Here is a 23196-nt window from a genome sequence, read left to right as displayed (position 1 = left end):
AGACACTCCCTACCCATCCTCCATAAGTACCACACCACATTTGATGGGGTTCAAAAAGTAGGCAACAAGTCATAGAGGGAAATATATATATATATATACATATATATATACATATATATATATGCATATATACATAGTTTCAGATATATGTATGAAAGCTCACATCACTCAACCTTTAATAACATGTTAGTGATATTCTAAAGACTGTCTTAATGGCTTCTGCCAAAATAGAACAATCTTCACACTGTCTCATCGATGGATACTTTTTTGTAGCATTTTCAGTGGTTTTCCATAACAGACAATACAAAATATATTATTTTGGTTGTGCTTTGGGACAGGAATTGGGGCGTGGGATGGAAACATCCCAAATTTGGTGGTGGGAAGGTATAATGGTGGTGGGATTGGTATTTGAATATTAACTGTAATCAAATATTGTGAACCATCTTATAAAATAAAAAAATTAAAAAAAAAAAAAGGGCAAGTGCTTCACCTCCTGTAAAATCACTCTGGCCCCTGACTAATTTGTTTTCGATCTTTATCAAAGATCTATCAGACTTGTGTATCTGACAATACTAATTTCATATCATACTTAATAATGAGTTAAATTGGAATTATGCCTGTTTTAGTATCTGTATGTTCTAGTAACATACACGGCAGTATGATCTTGAACCAAAATTCCTTGAAATCTTTGGTTTACAGTTTGTAATTCCATAGAAGAATGGATTTGAATGAGGCAATTCAGTCACAGAAAAAGTTCCGTAATTTAAAGAAGACTGCTTTTCTCTCATTTAGTTAACTTGTCAGCTGCTTATTCACGTTTGTGTTTTACCACTCCATGACTGAGGTGACTAATGCTATTATTTCTTCCTCCTGTACTCAAGAACAATATTGGTATTGAGCTAGAGCACTTCAACTCAAGTTCAGTCACTTAAACTCTCCCTTACTTTCAAACTCTGTGAAGCCATTTTCAGTCAATAGGAGATGATATTTGACATGAAGTCTGTGATTCTCTAACTCTGTAAGACATGACTTTCATTAAAACAAAAAACAATTTTATTTATATAGAATATATATATGTGTATATATATTTTTTTTTCCTTTTTTGGGTCACACCTGGCGATACACAGGGATCACTCCTGGCTCTGCACTCAGGAATTACCCCTGGCAGTGCTCAGGGGACCATATGGGATGCTGGGAATCGAACCCGGGTTGGCCGCATGCAAGGCAAATGCCCTACCCCCTGTGCTATCACTCCAGCCCCCAAGAATATATATATTCTTAACAAAAATAATTATATATGTATATCCCCATATAAAACTGACTCATACTTTGGACTCATTTAATAAAGCAGGATGTAAAATGTCAAGATAACCTGAAGATGCTAACTTACATATATATCCTGATTTACTGAATCACTTTTTACAACCTCTACTACTATGACTTCCTCAATCCTGGAGATGCCATACTTAGGAAAATTTTCAAAAAACCAAATATACCCATCAATCTTATTCAGTTGTTCATGCTATAGATAATAAATCCTGGGGTAATGAAATGTATTATGTTGCTAATTTACACAGCATGCATTCATATAATGGGATAGTGACAGCAAACTAGGATTTTAAAATAGCTCTTAATTTTTTTTGGCTTTTTGGGTCACATCAAGCAATGGTCAGGGGTTACTCCTGGCTCTGCACTCAGGAATTACTCCTGGAGATATTCGGGCAACTATATGGGATGCCAGGGATGGAACCTGGGTCAGCCATGTGCAAGGTAAACGCCCTCCTTGCCGTACTCATTCCAGTCCTTAAAGTAGCTTTGATATCAAGATTTTCTTCCACAAAATATCTTAAAATCCTTTAATATCAAAGTCCCACCATTTGAAAATTATATAATCAAGGAGAAATGAGAAACAAATCCTTACCAATTTTTCTGCTTCTGTATTCATTTCCCTTAATTTCTTAATATGTTCCTTTTTAATCATTAGAATCTTTGATAATCTGGTCTACAGACAAAGAAGAGATGTTTTAGAACAAGCATTTTATTATCAGACATCAAATTAGCTATTTTTTATTAAGATAGTTTATATATTATAATGTATAATTTAGACATAAACATTATTATTATATATAATATATGTAACAAATTAAAGTGTTTCTATCTAAATATAGCACAAGTATTTTATTTTATAAACCTGATCTTTTTTTCTTGAGGAGGGGAGATTGGGCCATATACCCAGGTATGTTCAAGGATTACTCCTGACTCTGCATTCAGGAATTATTCCTGGTGGTACTTGGGAGATCATATAGGATCTGAGTCAGCCGTGTGCAAGGCAAACGCGCCATTTGCTGTACTATGGCTCTGCCCCCAAACTGACATTATTTAAAACCCACTTAAGTAGGACATGTGAAAAGGATGAGGGAAGGACTCAAACTGATATTTCCACTATGCCCAAATAAGACAACTGGTGCCCAAATAAAAATAACTGCAATGAATTAAAATACAAATTAAAATCCATCAGTTCAAACTGTTATTTCTAAAAACTCAATCAATGTTGGAGAACACTAGTGATTAAACTTTTTACTTTGGTGTCGGAGTGCATGCTTTATGCAGGAGGCCTTAGTCAAACCCTCAGCATTGCCGGAGGAAGTAGTTTTCCTCCCAAGCAGGGGCAAGTGTAGCCCCTGAACACTTCCAGCTGTGGTTCCCAAGATTACAAAACAAACCTATTTTCTAATTGTTACAAAAATAAGCATTTATCCTGTTTCTTAAATAAACAATGCAATTAAGTAACCAAACAGTAATAGATAAGGAAAAGTTTTTATTTTTTTGTCTTTTTAGGGCCACACCTGTATTCCTGGCTCTGTGCTCCTGGGTCACTCCTGGAGAGCTGGGGAACTGTAAGTGGTGCCAGGGAGTGAGTCTAGGTCAGCTGTTTGCAAGGCAGGTACCCTACCTGCTGTACAATCGCTCAGCCCCTTCAAAAAATAAAACTCATAGCAGGGGCAGGGGGGCAGGAACGATAGTACAATGGGTAGGGCATTTGCCTTGTACTCAGCTGACCCAGGTTTGATTTCCAGCATCCCATATGGTCCCCAAAAAGCAAAAAAAACCCACAAAAAAACAAAAAAACTCATCGGACTAGGAATGTGGCTCTGTGGTAAAGCACATACCTTGCATAGGTGAGGCCTCAGGCATCTCCTGTCATGTAACATGAACTGCAACAACTTTAACCTCAATATAACTCATTATTAATTATGAAATGAGTCAAAAATGGTAATGTTTATTTAGTCATTGCAAAAATTGTTTTGTTTTTTTTTGCTTTTTGGGTCACACCCAGCGATGCTCAGGGGTTACTCCTGGCTTTGCACTCAGGAATTACTCCTGGCGGTGCTTGGGGGACCAGATGGGATGCTGGGGATCGAACCCGGGTCGGCTGCATGCAAGGCAAACAACCTACCCGCTGTGCTATCGCTCCGGCCCCAGTCATTGTAAAAATTGTTAGAAACGGAAATACATAAAACACATATTCACCAACTTCAAAGTTTATATTACAAGCAAAAAAATTTCATAAAATCCTACCAGCATATAAAAGAACTTTTATTTCATTTTTGCTTTTTCTTTTTTGGGTCACACCCAGTGGTGCTTGGAGCTACTCCTGGTTTGGTGTGTAGGGGACCATGAGGTGCTAGATCAAATTCAGGGCTCCCCCATTGTGCTTCAGCCCTGCGAGTCACATTCCCAGTCCAATAAATTTTATATTTATCGCTTAAACAGTGGTTTCACTATGCATTTAACATAGATCCTAAAATTAAAACTAAGCAGTGAAATCTACTAGTATTTAGCAGTAGTGCTTGCCTTCTGGCTCCCTCTACTGGTCATTTTTTTCTCTTGCGCTCTCTCACTTTCCCTCTCTCAGAAACACATTTTGTCCAAATGACCTATTAGCTTTTTAACTTCCACTAGTTAAAAAGACATATTTTATTTATTTATTTTTTCCTTTTTGGTTCACACCTGAAGATGCTCAGGGCTTACTCCTGGTTCTGCCTTCAGGAATTACTCCTGACGGTACTTCTGGGGGCCATATGGGATGCCACATGCAAGGCAAACGCCCTACCCGCTGTGCTATCGCTCCGGCCCCAGCTGTATAAATAATTTTAATATTTAACATACAAATATCTCATGTGCTTTTGGAAGTCAAAAGACACGAACAATTCATTAGAACTGGGGAGATAGCTTAGGGGCTACGGTGCTTTGCATGTGCAGAGTCCTAAATCCAATCTCTGCAGGCACCACCCTGAGCATTGAACTATCTGGTCCAGCTGACCAAGTGTAACCAGGAGTAGCGGTCTTGTTCCCTGAGCACTCCCTGGGAAGTGCCCCCAAACCCCAAAGAAATTTCACATTGTAACAATAACTAACAACATATAATTGAGAAATGCAAATTGCTATATACTTGTTCTCAAAATGAATAAATTTCAAAAATAAATTTGTGGGTTAGGGGCCGGAGCGATAGCACAGCGGGTAGGGCGTTTGCCTTGCATGAGGCCAACCCGGGTTCGATCTCCGGCATCCCATATGGTCCCCCAAGCACTGCCAGGAGTAATTCCTGAGTGCAAAGCCAGGAGTAACCCCTGAGCATCGCTGGGTGTGACCCAAAAAGCAAAAAAAAAAAAAAAAAAAAAAAAAAAAGAAAAAATTTGTGGGCTAGAGAGAGAGTTCAACAGTCCAGAGCACATGCTTTGCATGCAGAAGGAATCTCAGGTTTAATCCCCAGCACTGCATATTCTGTTCCCAAGCACTGTCAGAAGTGATTCCTGAGCACTGTACTGAGGAACTGGGAGTACCCGGGTCGCTGCATGCAGGGCAAATGCCCTACCACTGTACTATTGCTCTGGCTCCCTGACTACATTCTTAGGAGCCAGAGCAGGACTGGAGAAGTAGCCCAAAGGGTTTGAGAGTATGTTTTACATGCAGGAAGCCCAGGTTCAGTCCCTGGTACTACAGAGCACTGCTGGGAACAAGTGTGGACCAATCATTCACCCTAAAAAGCCAGGCTATCCAAGAAAATAGAGCTGTACAATATATCTATACTTGTTTCAATCTAGGCAAAGATTTCTTAGTAGCTAATCAATAAGTACCAAGTGAATAAGCTTCTCTATTATTAGAAAAGAAATAAACTTCCTAATGATAGAGCTGGTCAACACGTACTATAACTCCTGAACTGACTGATAATGATAGAATGCATTGAGGCTACTATATAAAAGTTTTCAGACAAGCTATTAACAGTTGACCATCCAGAGTTTCACAGAATATGTGCCATGTTAGAGTTCTTAACATAGCAAAATAAGAACCAAACCTAAGAAAAGCCCAAAAAGGAAGACCTGTAAGTCTTTCTGGACAGGGTGAGAGGCTTGCACTCTTAGCAACATCTCCAGTATATTTTTTGGTTTTCATAGCTTTTTTTTTTTTTTTTTTTGCATCACACCCGGTGATGCACAGGGGTTACTCCTGGCTCTGCACTCAGAAATTACTCCTGGCGGTGTTTCAGGGACTATATGCGATGCTGGGGATTGAACCCAGATGGGTCCCACGCAAGGCAAATACCCTCCCTATTGCTCAGACTCCTGTCATACCTTGTTTCAAAATTTGTTGGAAATAAGCACTTTTAAGACAAAAACAATGTTAAAGTGTATATAAGCAGGTAGATGGATAGTTAGTCTAGAAAAACAGTCAACTTTTTTTTTTTAACATAAAAGACATTGAACATATTCAAAACAATTCTTACCACTTCCAGAGTGATAGTACAGAAGTAGGGCATTTCCTTTGTACACAGCCAACCGGGTTCGAACCCCGATATCCCACATATGGTTCCCAGAGCACCACCAAGTCACCTTGGTTACGGCTTAGATCCCTGAGCACAGAGCCAGGACTAACTCCTGGGCGTGCTGTGACCCAAAACCGAAACCAAACAAACAAATCATTCTTACCACTTGGATAAGGAATTCTACTGGAAAACCACCTAATGTTTCAGTGTCAGAGCCAGAAATTTTACTTCTCCATGGCGACTGTCCTAATAAAGGATCATTATCCTATTGAAATAAAAGAGAATCATTGACTGTTAGAAAAAATATTTTATTACTAGATAAAGAGAAAATTCTACTATAATTCATATTAAAATTCTACCAGAGGAAGATACATTCAAAGTTGATATATCCGTTATTTAAATATCAACTCAAAGAATGTGGGTATCTCCTAAAGTTGTTACAAAACATGTGTTATCTATAATAAAAAAGGTCATATTTATAATAATCATTTAAACTAATGAGATTAAAAATATTACTTACTGTAATTGGTGATTGGAGAGGAGGAGTAAAATGTAACCGCGGTGGAGTCATAAAAAATCTAGAAGGCCGTTGTTTTTGTCCAAAGGCAGCAATTGGCATTGTCTCATGAGGCTCGTTACTCTTACAGAAAAGAAAGTAATCCACAAAACTTGATAAATTTTTCCACTCATTTTATCTTTATATTATATTTCAGCTTTAGCTACACATTAAATTATATGCTATGGTTCAATACAGATTGTATTATCCTACATAGATCAAAAAGGTTAGAACATCAGTCAGAGTAGTAAAAATACTACTTTGCAGAGCTGGGAGACAGTACATCGGTTAGGCTGCATACCTAGTACTGACTTGGGTTCAATCCCCTCTACCACACGACCTCCTAAGTATTGCTGAGTGGAGCCACAGAGGCCCCTAAGCATCTAGGTGGCCTGGATGCTCCCTGGCTCCAGAGGGTACTTAAAACACTGCATCTTGGGCCCTCCCATTTAACTGTGGTCTGGTTGGCTGAGCATTGGTGGGAGAGAGCTTCCTCAACCCCCCAGCACTGCTTAGGAGGCTCTCCACTAAAAGAACACTGCTCTGCTACTGAGGGATGAACTTGCAAAATGAAATTAACAGAGAAAAACTAGAGGAGCAGAGATTTAAATGTCCCAGAGCCACCTTTGGTTGTCTGTGTGGTAAAGACTACCTAAATATTATCTGCTATAATTATAGTTAACTCTTATCTGGCCAGGGAGAAATATTTGGAGTTCTCATAAGAAAAACTGCACTAAAAAGCAGAGAAGAAATTTTCCCCTTTTGTGGGAGGAGGATACAAGGTCTGGTGAAATAGCCCAGTGCCAGAGCTGGGTTCTATCCAGGGTTATATTCCCAGCAACACATACATCAAAAAAAACCAAAGAAAAACAATGGTGAATGTGAAAAGAAGGGGAGTTAAAAGATTTTATCCTTAAATGGAAAAACTTTAGGCGGGTATACTTTTTCATAGCTAAGTCCAACAGAATCTGGTAAGAAAAATCACAATGAAAAGCAGTTTTTTTTAACTTTTAGTTTTTTGGGGAGACGGGGCCACTGAGACTCTTGTCTAACGAGGTCAGCAGGCCAACGGATGTCACACCTGTGTATGTGACGCTGCTTGGGCCCTGCAGTGCCGGGGACACACCTGGGCCAGTCCCACAGTGGGTGAACATATGATACTGGGAATCAAACTGTGTTCTCACATGCCTAGTATGTGCCCTAACTGAGGTGCTAGGAATTGGAATCGGTGGTTTCGAGCAAGGCAAGCACCCCCTCACTGTACTATCTCTCTCTAGCCCCAGATTTTTAATTTTTGCTTTTTGGGGCACATCTGGCGATGCACAGGGGTCACTCCTGGCTCATGCACTCAGGAATTACTCCTGGCGGTGCTCGGGGGACCATATGGGATGCTGGGATTTGAACCCGGGTTGGCCGCGTGCAAGGCAAATGCCCTACCCACAGTGCTATCACTCCAGCCCCGCTAGCCCCAGATTTTATTTATTTCACCTGAGATTAAAAAAAAAAATTATCCTTAATTATAAGTTCATTACAAATTTTTTTTTTTTTTTTTTTTTTTGCTTTTTGGGTCACACCCGGCGATGCACAGGGGTTACTCCTGGCTCTGCACTCAGGAATTACTCCTGGCGGTGCTCAGGGGACCATATGGGATGCTGGCATTCGAACCCGGGTTGGCCGCGTGCAAGGCAAACGCCCTACCCGCTATGTTATTGCTCCAGCCCCTCATTACAAAAATTTTTTAAAAAGGAAGGCTAAAAGTGATCTTCCATTAAGCTCAGAGACAAGCAAACTGTAAGTAAGTAGTTCAATATTTATTTGTCATTATCTTTTTCTTTTTTTGCCATAACTGTCAAGTGGTGGGGGATACTCCCAGCTCTGTGGCTCAGGGGTTGCTCCTGATGCTCAGGGAACTGAGCAGCGCTGGGGACTGAATCTGAGCTTTCCACATGCAAAGCAAATGTGATCTGCTTGTTGGTCTACTTCTCCCGCCCAAACTTAAAAAGCAAAAATGCTATTATACTGCATTGAAAAACTTTATTAGACTAGTTCTTAAATAATTTTAAAATTTATTTGAAAGATAGTTTTCATATGGACTATATTAAAAAAACTCAAAATTAAAAACACTCAAAAAAGTCTTTAATAAATCACTCAGTGCAGGCCCAGGGATGTGGCTCACTTGTATACTGCTTGGTTTGTAGGTGTGTGTGAGGCTCTAAATCTGATGCCGAGCACCACAGAGCAAACAAAATTACTCAACGTACTCATGTCTCATCTACAGTGAAATGTATGTTTCTTCATGCAAACAGCAGAGTGGGGGAGTAATTAAGGCTCACCCAGTATAATCCTGAGAATAAAACAGGATAACAAATTTTAAAGTGCAAGACTTCCAACTGTTTATTTTTTCAGGTGTCACACCTGTAGTGCTCAGAGTGTACCAGAGACACAGTCATGAGTGTTGGAAAAAGACATGTAGCAAGACATCTAAACCCCTGGCCGCAAACATGCAAGGTATGTGCTCTACTACTACAACTGTATCACTGACTCCTTACTGCATAATTTAAAAATCATTTTGTAATATTTATTTATATCATAAAATCATTTTACTAAGCTATACATGAATAAAACCAATAGAATAAGAATGTTATTCAGCATGGTACTGGAACAAAGGCAGAGCTGCAGACCAATGGAACAGGGTGGAATATCCCCACACACAACCTCAAATGTATGATCATCTAATCTTTGATAAAGGAGCAAGAGATGTGAAGTGGAGCAAGGAAAGTCTCTTTAACAAATGGTGCTGGCACAACTGGACAATCACATGCAAAAAAATGGGCTTAGAACTCGACCTGACACCATGCACAAAAGTCAGATCAAAATGGATTAAAGACCTCAACATCAGACCACAAACCATAAGGTACATTGAAAACAAGGTCGGCAAAACCCTCCAGGATATTGAAGATAAAGGTATCTTCAAAGATGACACGGAACTAAGCAATCTAGTAAAAACAGAGATCAACAAATGGGACTACATTAAACTAAAAAGCTTCTGCTCCGCAAAAGATACAGTGACCAGAATACAAAGACTATCTACAGAATGGGAAAGGATATTTACACAATACCCATCAGATAAGGGGTTAATATCAAGGGTATATAAAGCACTGGTTGAACTCTACAAGAAGAAAACATCCAACCCCATCAAAAAATGGGGCGAAGAAATGAACAGAAACTTTACCAAGGAAGAGATACGAATGGCCAAAAAGCACATGAAAAAGTGCTCTACATCACTAGTCGTCAGAGAGATGCAGATCAAAACAACCATGAGATACCACCTCACACCACAGAGACTAGCACACATCCAAAAGAACAAAAGCAACCGCTGTTGGAGAGGATGTGGGGAGAAAGGGACCCTTCTACACTGCTGGTGGGAATGCCGGCTAGTTCAGCCCTTTTGGAAAACAGTATGGACGATTCTCAAAAAACTAGAGGTTGAGCTCCCATTTGACCCAGCAATACCACTGCTGGGAATATATCCCAGAAAAGCCAAAAAGTATAGTCGAAGTGACATATGCACTTATATGTTCACCGCAGCACTGTTTACAATAGCCAGAATCTGGAAAAAACCCGAGTGCCCTAGAACAGATGACTGGTTGAAGAAACTTTGGTACATCTATACAATGGAATACTATGCAGCTGTTAGAAAAAATGAGGTCATGACGTTTGCATATAAGTGGATCAACATGGAAAGTATCATGCTAAGTGAAATGAGTCAGAAAGAGAGAGACAGACATAGAAAGATTGCACTCATCTGTGGAATATAGAATAATAGACTATAAGACTAACGCCCAAGAATAGTAGAAATAAGTACCAGGAGATTGTTTCCATGGCTTGGAGGCTGGTCTCTCATTCTGGGTAACTCAGGGAAGGGACCACCAAGCAAAATGTGGTTGGAGGTCATGTGGGGGAAGGGTGAGGCGGGCGGAATACAGACTAGAGACTGAACACAATGGCCACTCAACACCTCTTTTGCAAACCACAACACCTAATCAGAGAGAGAGAACAAAAGGGAATTCCCTGCCATAGTGGCAGGGTGGGGTGGGGGGAGACGGGTCTGGGGAGGGGGGGAGGGATGTTGGGTTTACGGGTGGTGGAGAATGGGCACTGGTGAAGGGATGGGTTATTGAACTTTGTATGGGGGAAGCATGAGCATAAAGATGTATGGATCTGTAACTGTACCCTCACGATGACTCTCTAATTAAAAATAAACTAATAAAATAAAAAAAAATAAAAAAAAATCATTACTGAAATTTTGCTTTCAACTTCACTGATTATTTCCTTTGTGAAATTAAACCTGCTTGTGATGAAAAAAAAAAAAAAAGAATAAGAATGTTATTATGTAGCTTATTCCCTAAGATTCCATAGTTAGGAGCAGTGACTTCCCTCACTCTCAAGTTGTGTGGGAAAGGTACAACAGAAAGATGCTAGTTTCTGGAAAACATATGTTTCTTAAGCATAGTTTTGTTCTAAAATTAGTGGCCAGGCAATGCTCAAAGATTACTCCTTGTTGTGAGCTCAAGGATCACTCCTGGTAGTGCTCCAGGAACCATTTATGGTGCCAGGTATCAAACCAAGTTAGTCCGTGTGCAAAGTAAGCACCTTACCTACTGAACAATCTCTCTGGCCCCTCATCTGATCATATTTAACCTCATAGATTTCTATTTTACTAGATATTCAGGTATTCAGTGTCACCAAGAACCCCTAGTTGTCTCTTAGACACTGTATTTCTTTCACACATTGAGGATTTTAGCTGAAGTAATTTATGTTATATTGAAAAGTGTTCAATGATATGTTCCATAACATTGTTTTTCTAAATTATAATAATACAGTGGCCCCAATATATTAATAATATTTAACTTCTACTGTCCATACCAAGTATGAAATACCAAGGTTTCTGTATAGATGACAATTCTTGTTTCTCTCAATTAATGCATATGATGACTTAAATGACGTAGAATTGCATGATATTCTATAGGATGCCTGATAGTCTGTTTCTTTAGCAGTGTTATAAAAGGGAGCCTAAGTGTTAGCATTATTCTTTGTTTAGGTTTACTCATGTTTATTTCATGTAAATATATTGAGTTATGGTCCTCTAAATTTAAAGTGATAGAAAATAATAAATTTCTTTTCTCGATGGTAAAAAAAAAAAAAAAATAAAAAATAAAATAAAATTAGTGGCCAGGGCTTGGAATTCCTAAGACTCTTTTCCTCTGTGACCAGAACTCATTAATCTATCCTAAAATACAGTATTTGGGCTGCAGAGAATGTGCAGTAGGCTGAGTGCATGCTTTGCAGTGTGGGAGGCCTGGGCTCATGGTCCGCTAGGCACCGCCGGGAGCGACTGCTAAACAGAGAGGAAGCAACCCTGAGCACCACTGAGTGTGGCCCCCAAACAAACAGAGAATTAGTTAAATAAATAAAACTCTCTATAACATACTTAATAGGCATAAAACAAACATTATGAAATGTTACTTACAAGAACTTCATAGTCAGGGATGGTGTGGGTTCCGAGCCCTGCCCTATCAAAAGTTACTCTATAGGTAGCCATAAGAGTATCCACAGCATCTATTTGTCCAGTGAACAGACCATCATGAACACCACGTAATCGTGCTAAGAAACAAAAAAGACACAATGTTTGGGAAATACAGTAATCATATATTTAAAACTGCTTCAAGCATGTAATTAAAGAGCAGTACAGTAGCATTTGTTGTCTACTACAGTTTAAAAAAAAAAGCACACACTTTATTTTAGGCTTAGAGAAAACAACAAAAATAAATTTGAAACAAAAAGCCAAACAATATATGAACTTTATTTTACAAAAGAATGAAATAATATATAGGTACTAAACTAAGGAAAATATTTCTAAAACATGAATATAAACCCCAAATTGAAAATAAAAGTAACAAAAATAATATTGGTCATTATATTAATGCATAAAGTACAAGGAACAGTTCAAACAGTCACAGAGAGAGACAGACACACACACACACACTCACACAATGTATTTAGAAATTAATATACTAGACTCGGGCTGGAGCAATAGCACAGCAATAGCATAGAGGCTTGAGGTGGAGCAATAGCACAGTGTTTGCCTTGCACACGGCCAACCCAGGTTGGATTCCTTTGTCCCTCTCGGAGAGCCTGAAGAGTATCCCACCCGCACAGCAGAGCCTGGTAAGCTACCCGTGGAGTATTCGATATGCCAAAAGCAGTAACGAGTCTCACAATGGAGACGTTACTGGTGCCCGCTCGAGCAAATCGACGACAGTGCTACAGTGCTATACTAGGCTCAAGAGACTTCCATTCTTTAGAAAGCCTTGCCTGGAAGCTAGTATATGGGAATTTGAATTTTGAGTGTTCTCAATGTTCCTATATTAGCAAACATTTTTATCATATCTAGACTTGTGTGTGCAAATTTTGTAGGATATACTGGACACCTGTTTTCCTTCTAGAATTCCAATTAGGCATTCCAGATTGGGCAACAAAAAAGCCCCCAAATAAAGGCTTTGGACACTGTAGGAGCTTCTCTGGCACAGAACGTGTTGCTGGAGGCATTAATTAAGTTCTGAGTGAAATTGTAGACAGGGAAGTATGGAAAACTTTCACCTAGTCTGCTGTACTTCTGGTCCATGTATATTTTCCATTTAATAACTTTACTTTATATCCTCTGTAATAAGTGATGTCAAGACCACAGAACTACGTGCTAAGCACTAGGTCTATCTATCACCAAATATTTGGGGAAAGGAGGTCTTGAAGATCACTCAACTTAAGAATTCTTGTATAACTATTATTTAAATTCAGTATGAAGAAACAGTAGGAAAATCCAAGCAAGAATCTAACATGAGGGGCTGGAGCAATAGTACAGCGGGTAGGGCGGTAAGGCGTTTGCCTTGCATGAGGCTGACTGGGTTGATTCCCAGCATCCCATATGGTCCCCTGAGCACTGCCAGGAGTAATTCCTGAGTGCAAAGCCAGGAGTAACCCCTGTGCATTGCCAGGTGTGATCCAAAAAAGAAAAAAAAAAAAGAATCTAACATGAGTGAAAAATGTGAGAACAAGTAGTATTAAAGGACTGAATTAGGGGGGCTGGAGCGATAGCACAGCGGGTAGGGCGTTTTCCTTGCACGCGGCCGACCCAGGTTCGAAGCCCAGCATCCCATATGGTCCCCTGAGCACCGCCAGGGGTGATTCCTGAGTGCATGAGCCAGGAGTGATCCCTGTGCATCGCCGGGTGTGACCCAAAAAGAAAAAAAAAAAAAAAAAAGGACTGAATTAGGGACCTGGATTTGATCCTTGACATCCCATATAGTTCCCCTTGCACTGCTAGGAGTAATTCCTGAGTGTAGAGTTAGGAGTAACCCCTGAGCATCGCTGGATGTGACCCAAAAAGCCAAAAGAAAAAGACATTTTTTTTTTTTCTTTCTGGGTCACACCTGGCGATGCACAGGGGTTACTCCTGGCTCTGCACTCAGGAACTACTCCTGGCAGTGTTCAGGGGACCATATGGGATGCTGGGATTTGAACCCAGGTCGGCCGTGTGCAAGGCAAACACCCTACCCACTATGCTATCACTCCAGCCTCCCCCCAAAAAGACATTTTTATGAACAAAAACATATAATACTTTTAATAGAACACAAATATTCTCTACAAACTATTTAAAAAGATCAACTGATTAAAATACAACTGTTGGAGACTATCATTCCTAGTTTGTTTTGTTTTGCCATACCCTGCAGTGTTCAGGACATATTCATAGTAGGGCTTGGGGGACTAACATGCAGTGCCAGGAGCTGAACTGGGGTCTCCTGTATGTAAGGCAAGTGCCTTCAGCTCTGTAGACTTTCTGTCTGGCCCCCATTCTGACTTTAATAGGTTAAAGGAAATGCAAATAGTTATAAAAAAATGGTAAGTTGAAGAAGCAAAAATATAGAAAAGGACTTCCAGTTCTAACGGTGAAGACATTGTGCTCTTTGAAAAATCTGTAGAAATTGTTGAAGACAAACATTTAAGGTACAAGAAAAGATCCAAATGCGGAAATTAACAAATAATTAATATATGCCTACAGTCTCTACTATAATACAAACAAATAAAGAAAAGGGCTAGGGATGTGGATGTGCTCAGCAGTATAGCACCTGCCTTGATGCCAGAGGCCCTTGGTTTGACTGCTGGCATGGCCAAAAAGCAAAAAGGAAAACACTTTGATTAAAAAAAAAAAAAAAAAAGATGTGGAAAATCTTTAGGTAGTGTAGGGCAAATCAATGGTCTTTCTCTATGAGGCTATTCACACCCCTGCCATGAGTAATAAGGCTGGTGAAAATAATGTCACTAGTATAGGGAAAGGGTTCTATTAATGTCAGGAAAAGCAGCAGCCATGTTGCTAAAAGAGGAAGCAACCCTGATTCTCTTAGTTAAATCTGTGAAGACTTTCAAACTAACAGCAATCTTCTTTTTCAACCAGAAAAGAAGAAAACACACAGCTTAGTAAGACCAAGATGCAATACTTCCTGACTTGAGCAGGAGAACAGTCATAAGTGTGGGCTGGGAAAGTAGCTCAGTGGGAGAGAGGGGAAAAAAGTGGGTGGAAGGGCAGAGCGATAACACAGGAAGACGCCAGCCTTGTACTCATCAGACCTGGGCTCGATCCCTAGCACCTTATACAGTCACCAAAGCACCACCAGAAATGTTCCCTGAGCACAGAGCAAGGAGAAAGCCCTGAGCAGTCAGGTGTGACCCCAAAAGGAAACAATAAAAATTTAAGCCTTGTAAGGGTCATCTCCCATAAGCACATTAGCGTACTGAAAATCTAAATGAATAGGTGGAATAAATATAGGAAATTCTGGCAAAAAGTGAAGTTAAGGGGGCTTGAGAGAAGACCCAAAGGGCTAGAGTGTGGGTGGGCACTCCATGCTGGGTGAGGCCCTGGTGGCCCCCAGTAGCACCAAGAGGCCCAAGTACTGGGCATACCCACAGCAGGGCTGATTGTTGTTAGGAGTGGATCTTGATCCCCTAAGCACTGCTTGTGAAGTCTTCTCTGAAAAAGTAACACTAAGATGACTTTCAAATTAACAGCAACTCACATGTGTTTCCTAACCCAAACAGATCTGAGGACTTTCTGGAACAAGAGATACGCACACAACCACTCTAAAATTTTATTTAAATAAAAGTGGCCACTGAACTCAGAACCCGGAGTGGCCCCCGAAAACAGCTGGTTGTGCCTCCCCTGAAAATAAACTGATTGAGAGAATACTGGTAATAAGAAAAAATAATAACTCAAATATAAGCATCTCCCTTTAGTGGAAAATATGGAGGACCCTTGAGTTCAGTCCGGCATGCCATCAGGAGTGACCCCCAGTCTTCCTCGAGGAACAGCCTTTGAGCATTGCCAGGTGTGTCTCCCTCAATGCCCCTCCCACCAAAATAAAAAATTTTCAAAACATCCCTTAAGGAAGTGACCATAAATCATTCTCAGTCAGTTAACCTAGGACAATGTTCATTTACATCTGTTACTCTGGTTCAATTATTAACAGCGTTTCCTCTTTTACTTTAAGCAATATTCCTATTTGGGAAATAAATTATATGGTCACTCTAGTTTATATTTCAGCAGAAACTTCAAGGCTCAACTTCTTTTTTTTCTTTCTTTTTGGGTCACACCCAGCGATGCACAGGAGTTACTCCTGGCTCTTCACTCAGGAATTACTACTGGCGGTGCTCAGGGGACCATATGGGATGCTGGGATTTGAACCCGGGTCGGCTGCGTGCAAGGCAAATGCCCTACCCGCTGTGCTTCGCCCCTCAAGGGTCAACTTTAAAGATTACTGGTTGGAGCCTCAGTTGCAGACTAGAATTCAGAATTTGAGCTAACCAGAAGCTGTTAAATCTTAAATCTACTTTTACTTCTGCAAATTTTATCTTTCACATCTTTGTCACTTTTTTTTCCTTTTACTTGTCTGACTTAGAGAGCCCATATATCACTTTTCAGGCAGTTCAATTTCTCAGGGATTTTGTAACAAATCAGTAATTTTAAATATTCTTATGCCCCAATTTATCTTCAGTTATATTCAGAGTTATATTCAGAGTAATGGATACCTAATAAACATCCTCTTACAAAATGTGCTAAAGCAGATATATAGATGTTTCCCGAGTCTCTTCACCATTCACACTTTCTATCATTTTGGAAATTTAAAGAAGCAGAGAGAAGAGAGAGAGAGAGAGAGGGAGAAAGCTTGAAAGAGAAGTAAAGAGATGCTCACACCCTGTGTCAGATGTGGTGTAGTGACATTATATTCCCTAAACAGTAACACTCTTTCTTTTTTTTGGGGGGGGTCACACCTGGTGATGCACAGGGGTCATTCCTGGCCCTGCACTCAGGAATTACCCCTGGCGGTGCTCAGAGGACCATATGGGATGCTGGGAATCAAACCCGGGTCGGCCGCGTGCAAGGCAAACGCCCTACCCGCTGTGCTATCATTCCAGCCCCTAAACAGTAACACTCTTAAAAACCCAGTGCCTAAATAAACAAAAGAAAAACCAAAAGGCCCCTCTTATTCTTAATTCTATAACAGAATCATTTGTAAAGCCCTACCCGCTGTACAATTGCTCCAGACCCCTTATTATTATTATTTTTAAAATTTGAAGTACTATGATTTTCAATACTATTAATGATACGGCTTCATGTTCCAATGTCATACCCTTACCAGAATGCTCCACACTACTGTTTCAGAGCCTTCTCCTCCTAACCACGCCCTGGTCCAATCACTTCCCCAACCCCTTGTAACTCACAGTGTACTTATAAAGTAAAAAGCTATCAAAATACACTTTTTACTGGGAATTACAAAATAAAACAAATGGATCTACATGAAGTATAAATTAACTTTGGTATATTTCAGTGCATGAGAGTCCACAAGAAGTATATTTTCCCTTATTCCCTCAGACCTGTTCATCTTCTGGGTTAAAAAATTTTATTTTTGTAGTTAGGGGCTAGGGGTGATGGTACTCAGGGCTTACTCATAGTTTTGTGCTCAGAAATCACTCCTGGTGAGATTCAGGGGATCATATGGGATGCCAGGAATCGAACCTGGGCTGGCAACATATGAGGCAAGTGCCCTATCCACTATAATATCGCTTCAGCCCCTTAAAACTATTTTTAATTGAGATCATTGACATTTGTTTCTCATCCCATATCATCTTCAATCAAGTTCTGAACACTAACAATTTTCTACTTGTTGGAAGCTTAGTCAAATTCTTCACTAAGCTTTATTTCTTTTTTTTTCTTTTTGGGTCACACCTGGCAATACACAGGGGTTACTCCTGGCTCTGCACTCAGGAATCACCCCTGGTGGTGCTCAGAGGACCATATGGGATGCTGGGAATCAACACGGGTCAGCCGTGTGCAAGGCAAACACCCTACCCGCTGTGCTATCGCTCCAGCCCCTCTTTTTTTTCTTTAAGGAAGAATTTTTATACTTGATCTTAGCCAAAAGGCCGAGAAGCAATCTTCAAGGAAGAATTTTTGAGAAGTTCTGGCACCAGGTAATTGGAAAGTCCAGCTTTCCCTGGCAAGTGTTTGTTTCTTTCTTAATTCTTTCAGCCTTTTAAGATTGGGGTCATTCTGTCTCCTGCAATAGAAGTAAATGCAGTACCTGGTGAAAAGGGTACTTTGGCCCCTAAGCTTATTTTTCCATTTTTATTTTTCCTTGTCAGGGATTCCAGACAGTGGACTGGTCAGGATCTCCTTGTACCCTGGGAATTAAGCTCAGGACTCATGCTTGCCCTGGTGCTTTCTAAGTCACTGAGCAGGGTTCTAGGGATTGTTTGAGTGCTTGTGGGAAGCAGTTAAGCTTAAACTGACGGCCCGTGTTTGTGTTTGTTCTTACTCCTGATGGTGCTGGGAACCCCTGTGTGGTGTCATGGATGGAAGGGGAGCTGACCAGGTATAAGGCAAGTGCCTTACTGCTATAATATCTCTCCAGCCCAGGTAAGCAAGTGTTTTAAGCCACTGAGTAGCTATTACTCCCAGAACTGACTAATATTTTCAATTTTAAAATTTCTTTCATTATTGCTTTTGAAGAAAAGTCTATTTATGAGATTAAATCTCAAAGCATGCAAACTACTGAGCTACATTCTCTGCTGTTACATTAAAAAAAAATCCACTAAGAATATGGAATCTGGGGGGCTCAGAGATAGTATTGGAGTTAAGGTGCTTGCCTTGTATCCCACCAAGCCTGGTTTAAATCCCCTGTATCAGATATGGTCTCTTGAGCAATGCCCAAAGTCACTCCTGAGTACAGAACCAGGAACAGTCACTGAACATGGCTGGGTGTATCACCCCCCTCCACCAAATAAAAAAACATAAGAATGTGGAATTTTGGGTCAGGGAGATCATTCAATGAGTTACTTAGCATATGGGAGCCTTGAGTTCCATTCTAGGCACTGAATAATCCTCTAGCACTGCTGAGTAAGATCCCAAACAACAAGAACAAATGATTGTATAATGTTGTTTATTTATATACCTTATTCTTTCAGTGTAAAATTACAGTAAAGAGCCAGGCACTCTTTTAGAGTGGGGAAGGTGCTTGCCTTGCATGTGACTGACTTTGACCCCAAGCACTACCAGGAGTGACCCTAATACAAAATAAAACAAAACAAATCACCGTGAGTGAAAATTTAGTTGTATAAATCTCTAAAGCTGACTAACACATTAATCAAATCACAGAATATTCCTTTTATTCCAGAAACTTCCCACTTCCTAAACAATTGTTTTCTTTAGAAATAAACACTTTTTGATGACAATTTTCCTCATAAATTAATTTTGCCTCTTCTATAACTTCATATAAATGTGACACACATTCTGGGGCTGGAGCTATAGCACAGCAAGTAGGGCGTTTGCCTTGCACGCAGCTGACCCAGGTTCGATTCCCAGCATCCCATATGGTCCCCTGAGCTAGGGGTAATTCCTGAGTGCAGAGCCAGGAGTGGCCCCTGTGCATTGCCAGGTGTGACCCAAAAAAGCCCCCCCCCAAAAAAAAAGTGGCACACATTCTATAGTTTTTAGTGCTTAACACTGCTATCTGATGTTAATCTAGTCAGTATTTCATCCCATCATAATGTTAGGGCTAGAATTTGGCTTGGTGGTAGAATTTTTTCCTTGCCTAAGTGAGGCCCTTCAATACCCAGTAAAAATAAAGGGAAAAAAGGAAGGAGCAAAGAGAGGGAGGGAGGGATAAAGGACTGGGAGGAGATGGAAGAAAGGAGGAAGGGAAATAGGACAGCTGCTTTCATTTCTTAAGACTGTTGCAACACAGGGCAGGCATGTTTATTTAAAAACTGTTGCACATTTCTCCAAGTTTGTATGGTATTTTATAATCCCACCAAAATTTTTGTTTGTTCTGTTTTCGGCCACACTGGGCAGAGCTCAGGGCTTACCTCCTGTCTCTATGCTCAGGGTAACACTCCTGACAGTGATTAGGGGAATATGCAGTGCCTGGGATCAAACTCGGGGTAGCTGTGTACAAAGCAAGCAAGCTCTTCACCTGCTGAAATACCTCTTCGACCCCTCCCCCACTAAAGACTGAACTCTTACATTATATATGCACCAAATGAAAGAGCATCAAAGAATATAAAGAAACTACTAACAGGCCTAAGGAAAGAGATCAAGATACACAAGTAAGTAGGAGATAGCATCTTCTTCTTACTACAAGATGGATCAACCACACAAAAATAAAGACACCATGTTTTTCTACGGATATTGGGTGGTTTGTGTTTACTTCTTTGGCTTTCTTTTCTTTTCTTCCCCTGTACTTTGTTATTGGCATTTTGCCTCCTGTTTGTATCTTCTAAGTATGTTTATCTTGAAATTACCATGCAGTCTACCCTTGAAGTTTTGAGTTTATATTCCCTATTAAGTTAAAAACAAGTGAGCCTTGAGTGCTTTACAAAAGATGACACTATTCTTCTGGTCCTTTCCCACAGGTTATATATTTTAGCATCTTACTACCTCTAAGTAGGGTGTCTTTGCTTTTGATAGGAAAACCACTGTTTTTTACAGAGCTGATTTGTTGGTTGTGAACTTTATTCACTGCTTGCAAAGCTTTGTATCACTCCTTTGAATGTCGGTGACAGGGGGATGGAGAATTCTAATTTGGACATTAATTTCATTCATTATGCTGACTATGTCATACAATTCTCTCCTGGTCTGCAGAGCTTAATTTGATAGATCTGCTATAAGTCTCATAGGTGTTCCCTTATATATATGCTTTTGTTTGTTTTTTGACCTTTTTAAAAAAAATTTTCTAAATTTTATTGAATCACCGTGAGAGAGTTACAAGCTTTCATGTTTGGGTTACAATCTCACAATGATCAAACACCCATCCCTCCAACCTGTGCACATTTCCCCACCACCAATATCCCGGGTATATGCCCCCTTTCCTATCCTCCCCCTGCCTCTAAGGTGGACGATATTCCCCATATTCTCTCTCTCTATTTTTGGGCATTATAGCTTGCAACACAGACACTGAGAGGTCATCATGTTTGGTCCATTATCTACTTTCAGCACGCATCTCCCATCCCAACTGGTTCCTCCAGCCATCATTTTCTCAGTGATCCCTTCTCTATTCCATCTGCCTTTTCCCCTCCGGTCATGAAGCAGGCTTCCAGCTATGGGGCAATCCTCCTGGCCCTTGTATCTACTGTTCTTGGGTGTCAGCCTCATGTGATGTTATTTTATACTCCACAAATGAGTGCAGTCCCTCTATGTCTGTCCCTCTCTTTCTGACTCATTTCACTTAGCATGATACTCTCCATGTTATCCATTTATAAGCAAATTTCATGACTTCATCTCTCCTAACAGCTGCACAGTATTCCATTGTGTAGATGTACCAAAGTTTCTTTAACCAGTCATCTGTTTTAGGGCACTCGGATTGTTTCCATATTTTGGCTATTGTGAACAGTGCTGCAATGAATATATAGGTACAGATGTCATTTCTACTGTGATCTTTTGCATCCTTGGGATATATTCCCAGAAGTGGTATTGCGGGGTCACATGAAAGCTCAATTTCTACTTTTTGAAGGACTGTCCATATTGTTTTCCAGAAAGGCTGGACCAGTTGGCATTCCCACCAACAGTGAAGGAGCGTCCCTTTATCCCCACATCCACGCAAGCACTGGTTGCTTTTGTTCTTTTGAATGTGTGCCAGTCTCTATGGTGTGAGATGATATCTCACTGTTGTTTTGATTTACATCTCCCTGATGACTAGTGATGTGGAGCATTTTTTCATGTGCCTTTTGGCCATTTGTATTTCTTTTTTGAGGAAACTTCTGTTCATTTCTTCTCCCCATTTTTTTTTTCTTTTTAGGTCACACCTGGCTCTGCACAGGGGTTTCTCCTGGCTCTGCACTCAGGAATCACCCCTGGCGGTGCTCTGGGGATCATATGGGATGCTGGGAATCGAACCTGGGTCAGCTGCATGCAAGGCAAATGCCCTACCCGCTGTGCTATTGTTCCAGCCACTGTAGCAACAGCACTTTAATAAAACAGTACAATTGAGGTCAGAGTGATAGTACAACTGGTAGGGTGCTTGCCTTGTAGCAGTTGACCTAAGTTCAATCCCTGGCACTTGCTATGGTTCTCTAAGCCTCACCAAGAGTGATCCTCAAGCAGAGTCAGAAGTAAGCCCTGAGAAATTTTTTTTTTAATTATTTTTTGAATTCGAATTCAAATTCAAACTTTGAATTTGCGGGCTGTGGCCCAAAACCAAAATTAAAAATAGGGACTGGAGAGAGAGTACAGCAGGTAGGGTGCTTGCCTTGCATATGCCAACCCATATTTGACCTCCGGCATCCCATATGCCCCCCAAACACCAACAGGAGTAATTCCTGAGTGCGAAAACTAGGAGTAATCCTGGGCATCACCGGTATGTCCCCAAAACAAAATAAAACAGCACACTTTTCCTCAATAACTTAAAAACCAGATGAACATTATACAATCTCTACAGAAATATACCACAGAAGTAGTTTACAGTTCACTAAAAAATTTTAAGTCAAAGTAGTAAGAAGATTATTTGCATTTACCTGTAACTTTGGTTCCAATAACCAGGGGTAAAGGGATTTCATCTGGAAGATCTTTGAATTGTGAAACATCTGCAACTTTCCTTTGTTGTAAAAGTCTTATTTTCTGCCGTTTCTGTTTTAATGCTGATCTCTCTTCCTCAAAAAATGCAGAAGAACATCTAAAATAAATCACAAAGATTTTAAGCTGATAACCAGCCAATAAAAAACTTCAAATCACATCATCCATATCATTATTTCCCTTTTCTTCTCAATCTTTTAAAAGTGGGTTCTTAGAAATAACAATTTTCTTCAAAGTAATTTATCTAATATCTTTTCAAAGAGGGATCTGAAAGATATACAAGCAAATGTAGAACATTTCTTCCCACAAAGGAATATTATCCACCATCCTTTGACAAAATTGCATGTGGATCCTACATCTCCTAAGGTCAAAGTTCAATTTCAATAGTCTATTCAGAAAAATATTATTTCTCTGTGACTCAGTGAGCATACTAATAAGAGTTAGAGATGAGAATTACATAAACTTTGCTGTAGTGTAAACTTTTAATCATTCTTCTTGCTTTGAAATACAAATGATGAATTACTCATATCATCATAGTTTGTCTTATTTCTATTATCAAATTTTAGGATGAACCAAAGTTAAGTATAGCTTTTATGCCATAAATTATATGGCACAGGGCTGGAGCGATAGCACATCGGGTAG

At 40.1% G+C, this 23196-nt stretch overlaps 1 protein-coding gene across 2 annotated transcripts in view; it reads right to left on the bottom strand.

Annotated features, from left to right (window-relative positions):
• The window catches only part of LIN9 (lin-9 DREAM MuvB core complex component), a 66902-nt gene that overhangs the window by 8545 nt on the left and 35161 nt on the right, over nt 1-23196 (bottom strand). For both annotated transcript variants that reach the window (XM_055147047.1, XM_055147048.1), the window contains 5 exons: nt 22497-22654; nt 11911-12044; nt 6345-6464; nt 5988-6089; nt 1922-2002 (listed from right to left, as the gene is read on the bottom strand). In XM_055147047.1, the coding sequence (XP_055003022.1) occupies nt 1922-2002; nt 5988-6089; nt 6345-6464; nt 11911-12044; nt 22497-22654 (595 nt within the window). The remainder of the gene's footprint in view (nt 1-1921; nt 2003-5987; nt 6090-6344; nt 6465-11910; nt 12045-22496; nt 22655-23196) is intronic.

Source organism: Sorex araneus, chromosome 9 (genome assembly GCF_027595985.1).
Source record: "Sorex araneus isolate mSorAra2 chromosome 9, mSorAra2.pri, whole genome shotgun sequence".
Taxonomy (NCBI): Eukaryota; Metazoa; Chordata; class Mammalia; order Eulipotyphla; family Soricidae; genus Sorex; species Sorex araneus.
This window is presented reverse-complemented; position numbering and strand designations above follow the sequence as displayed.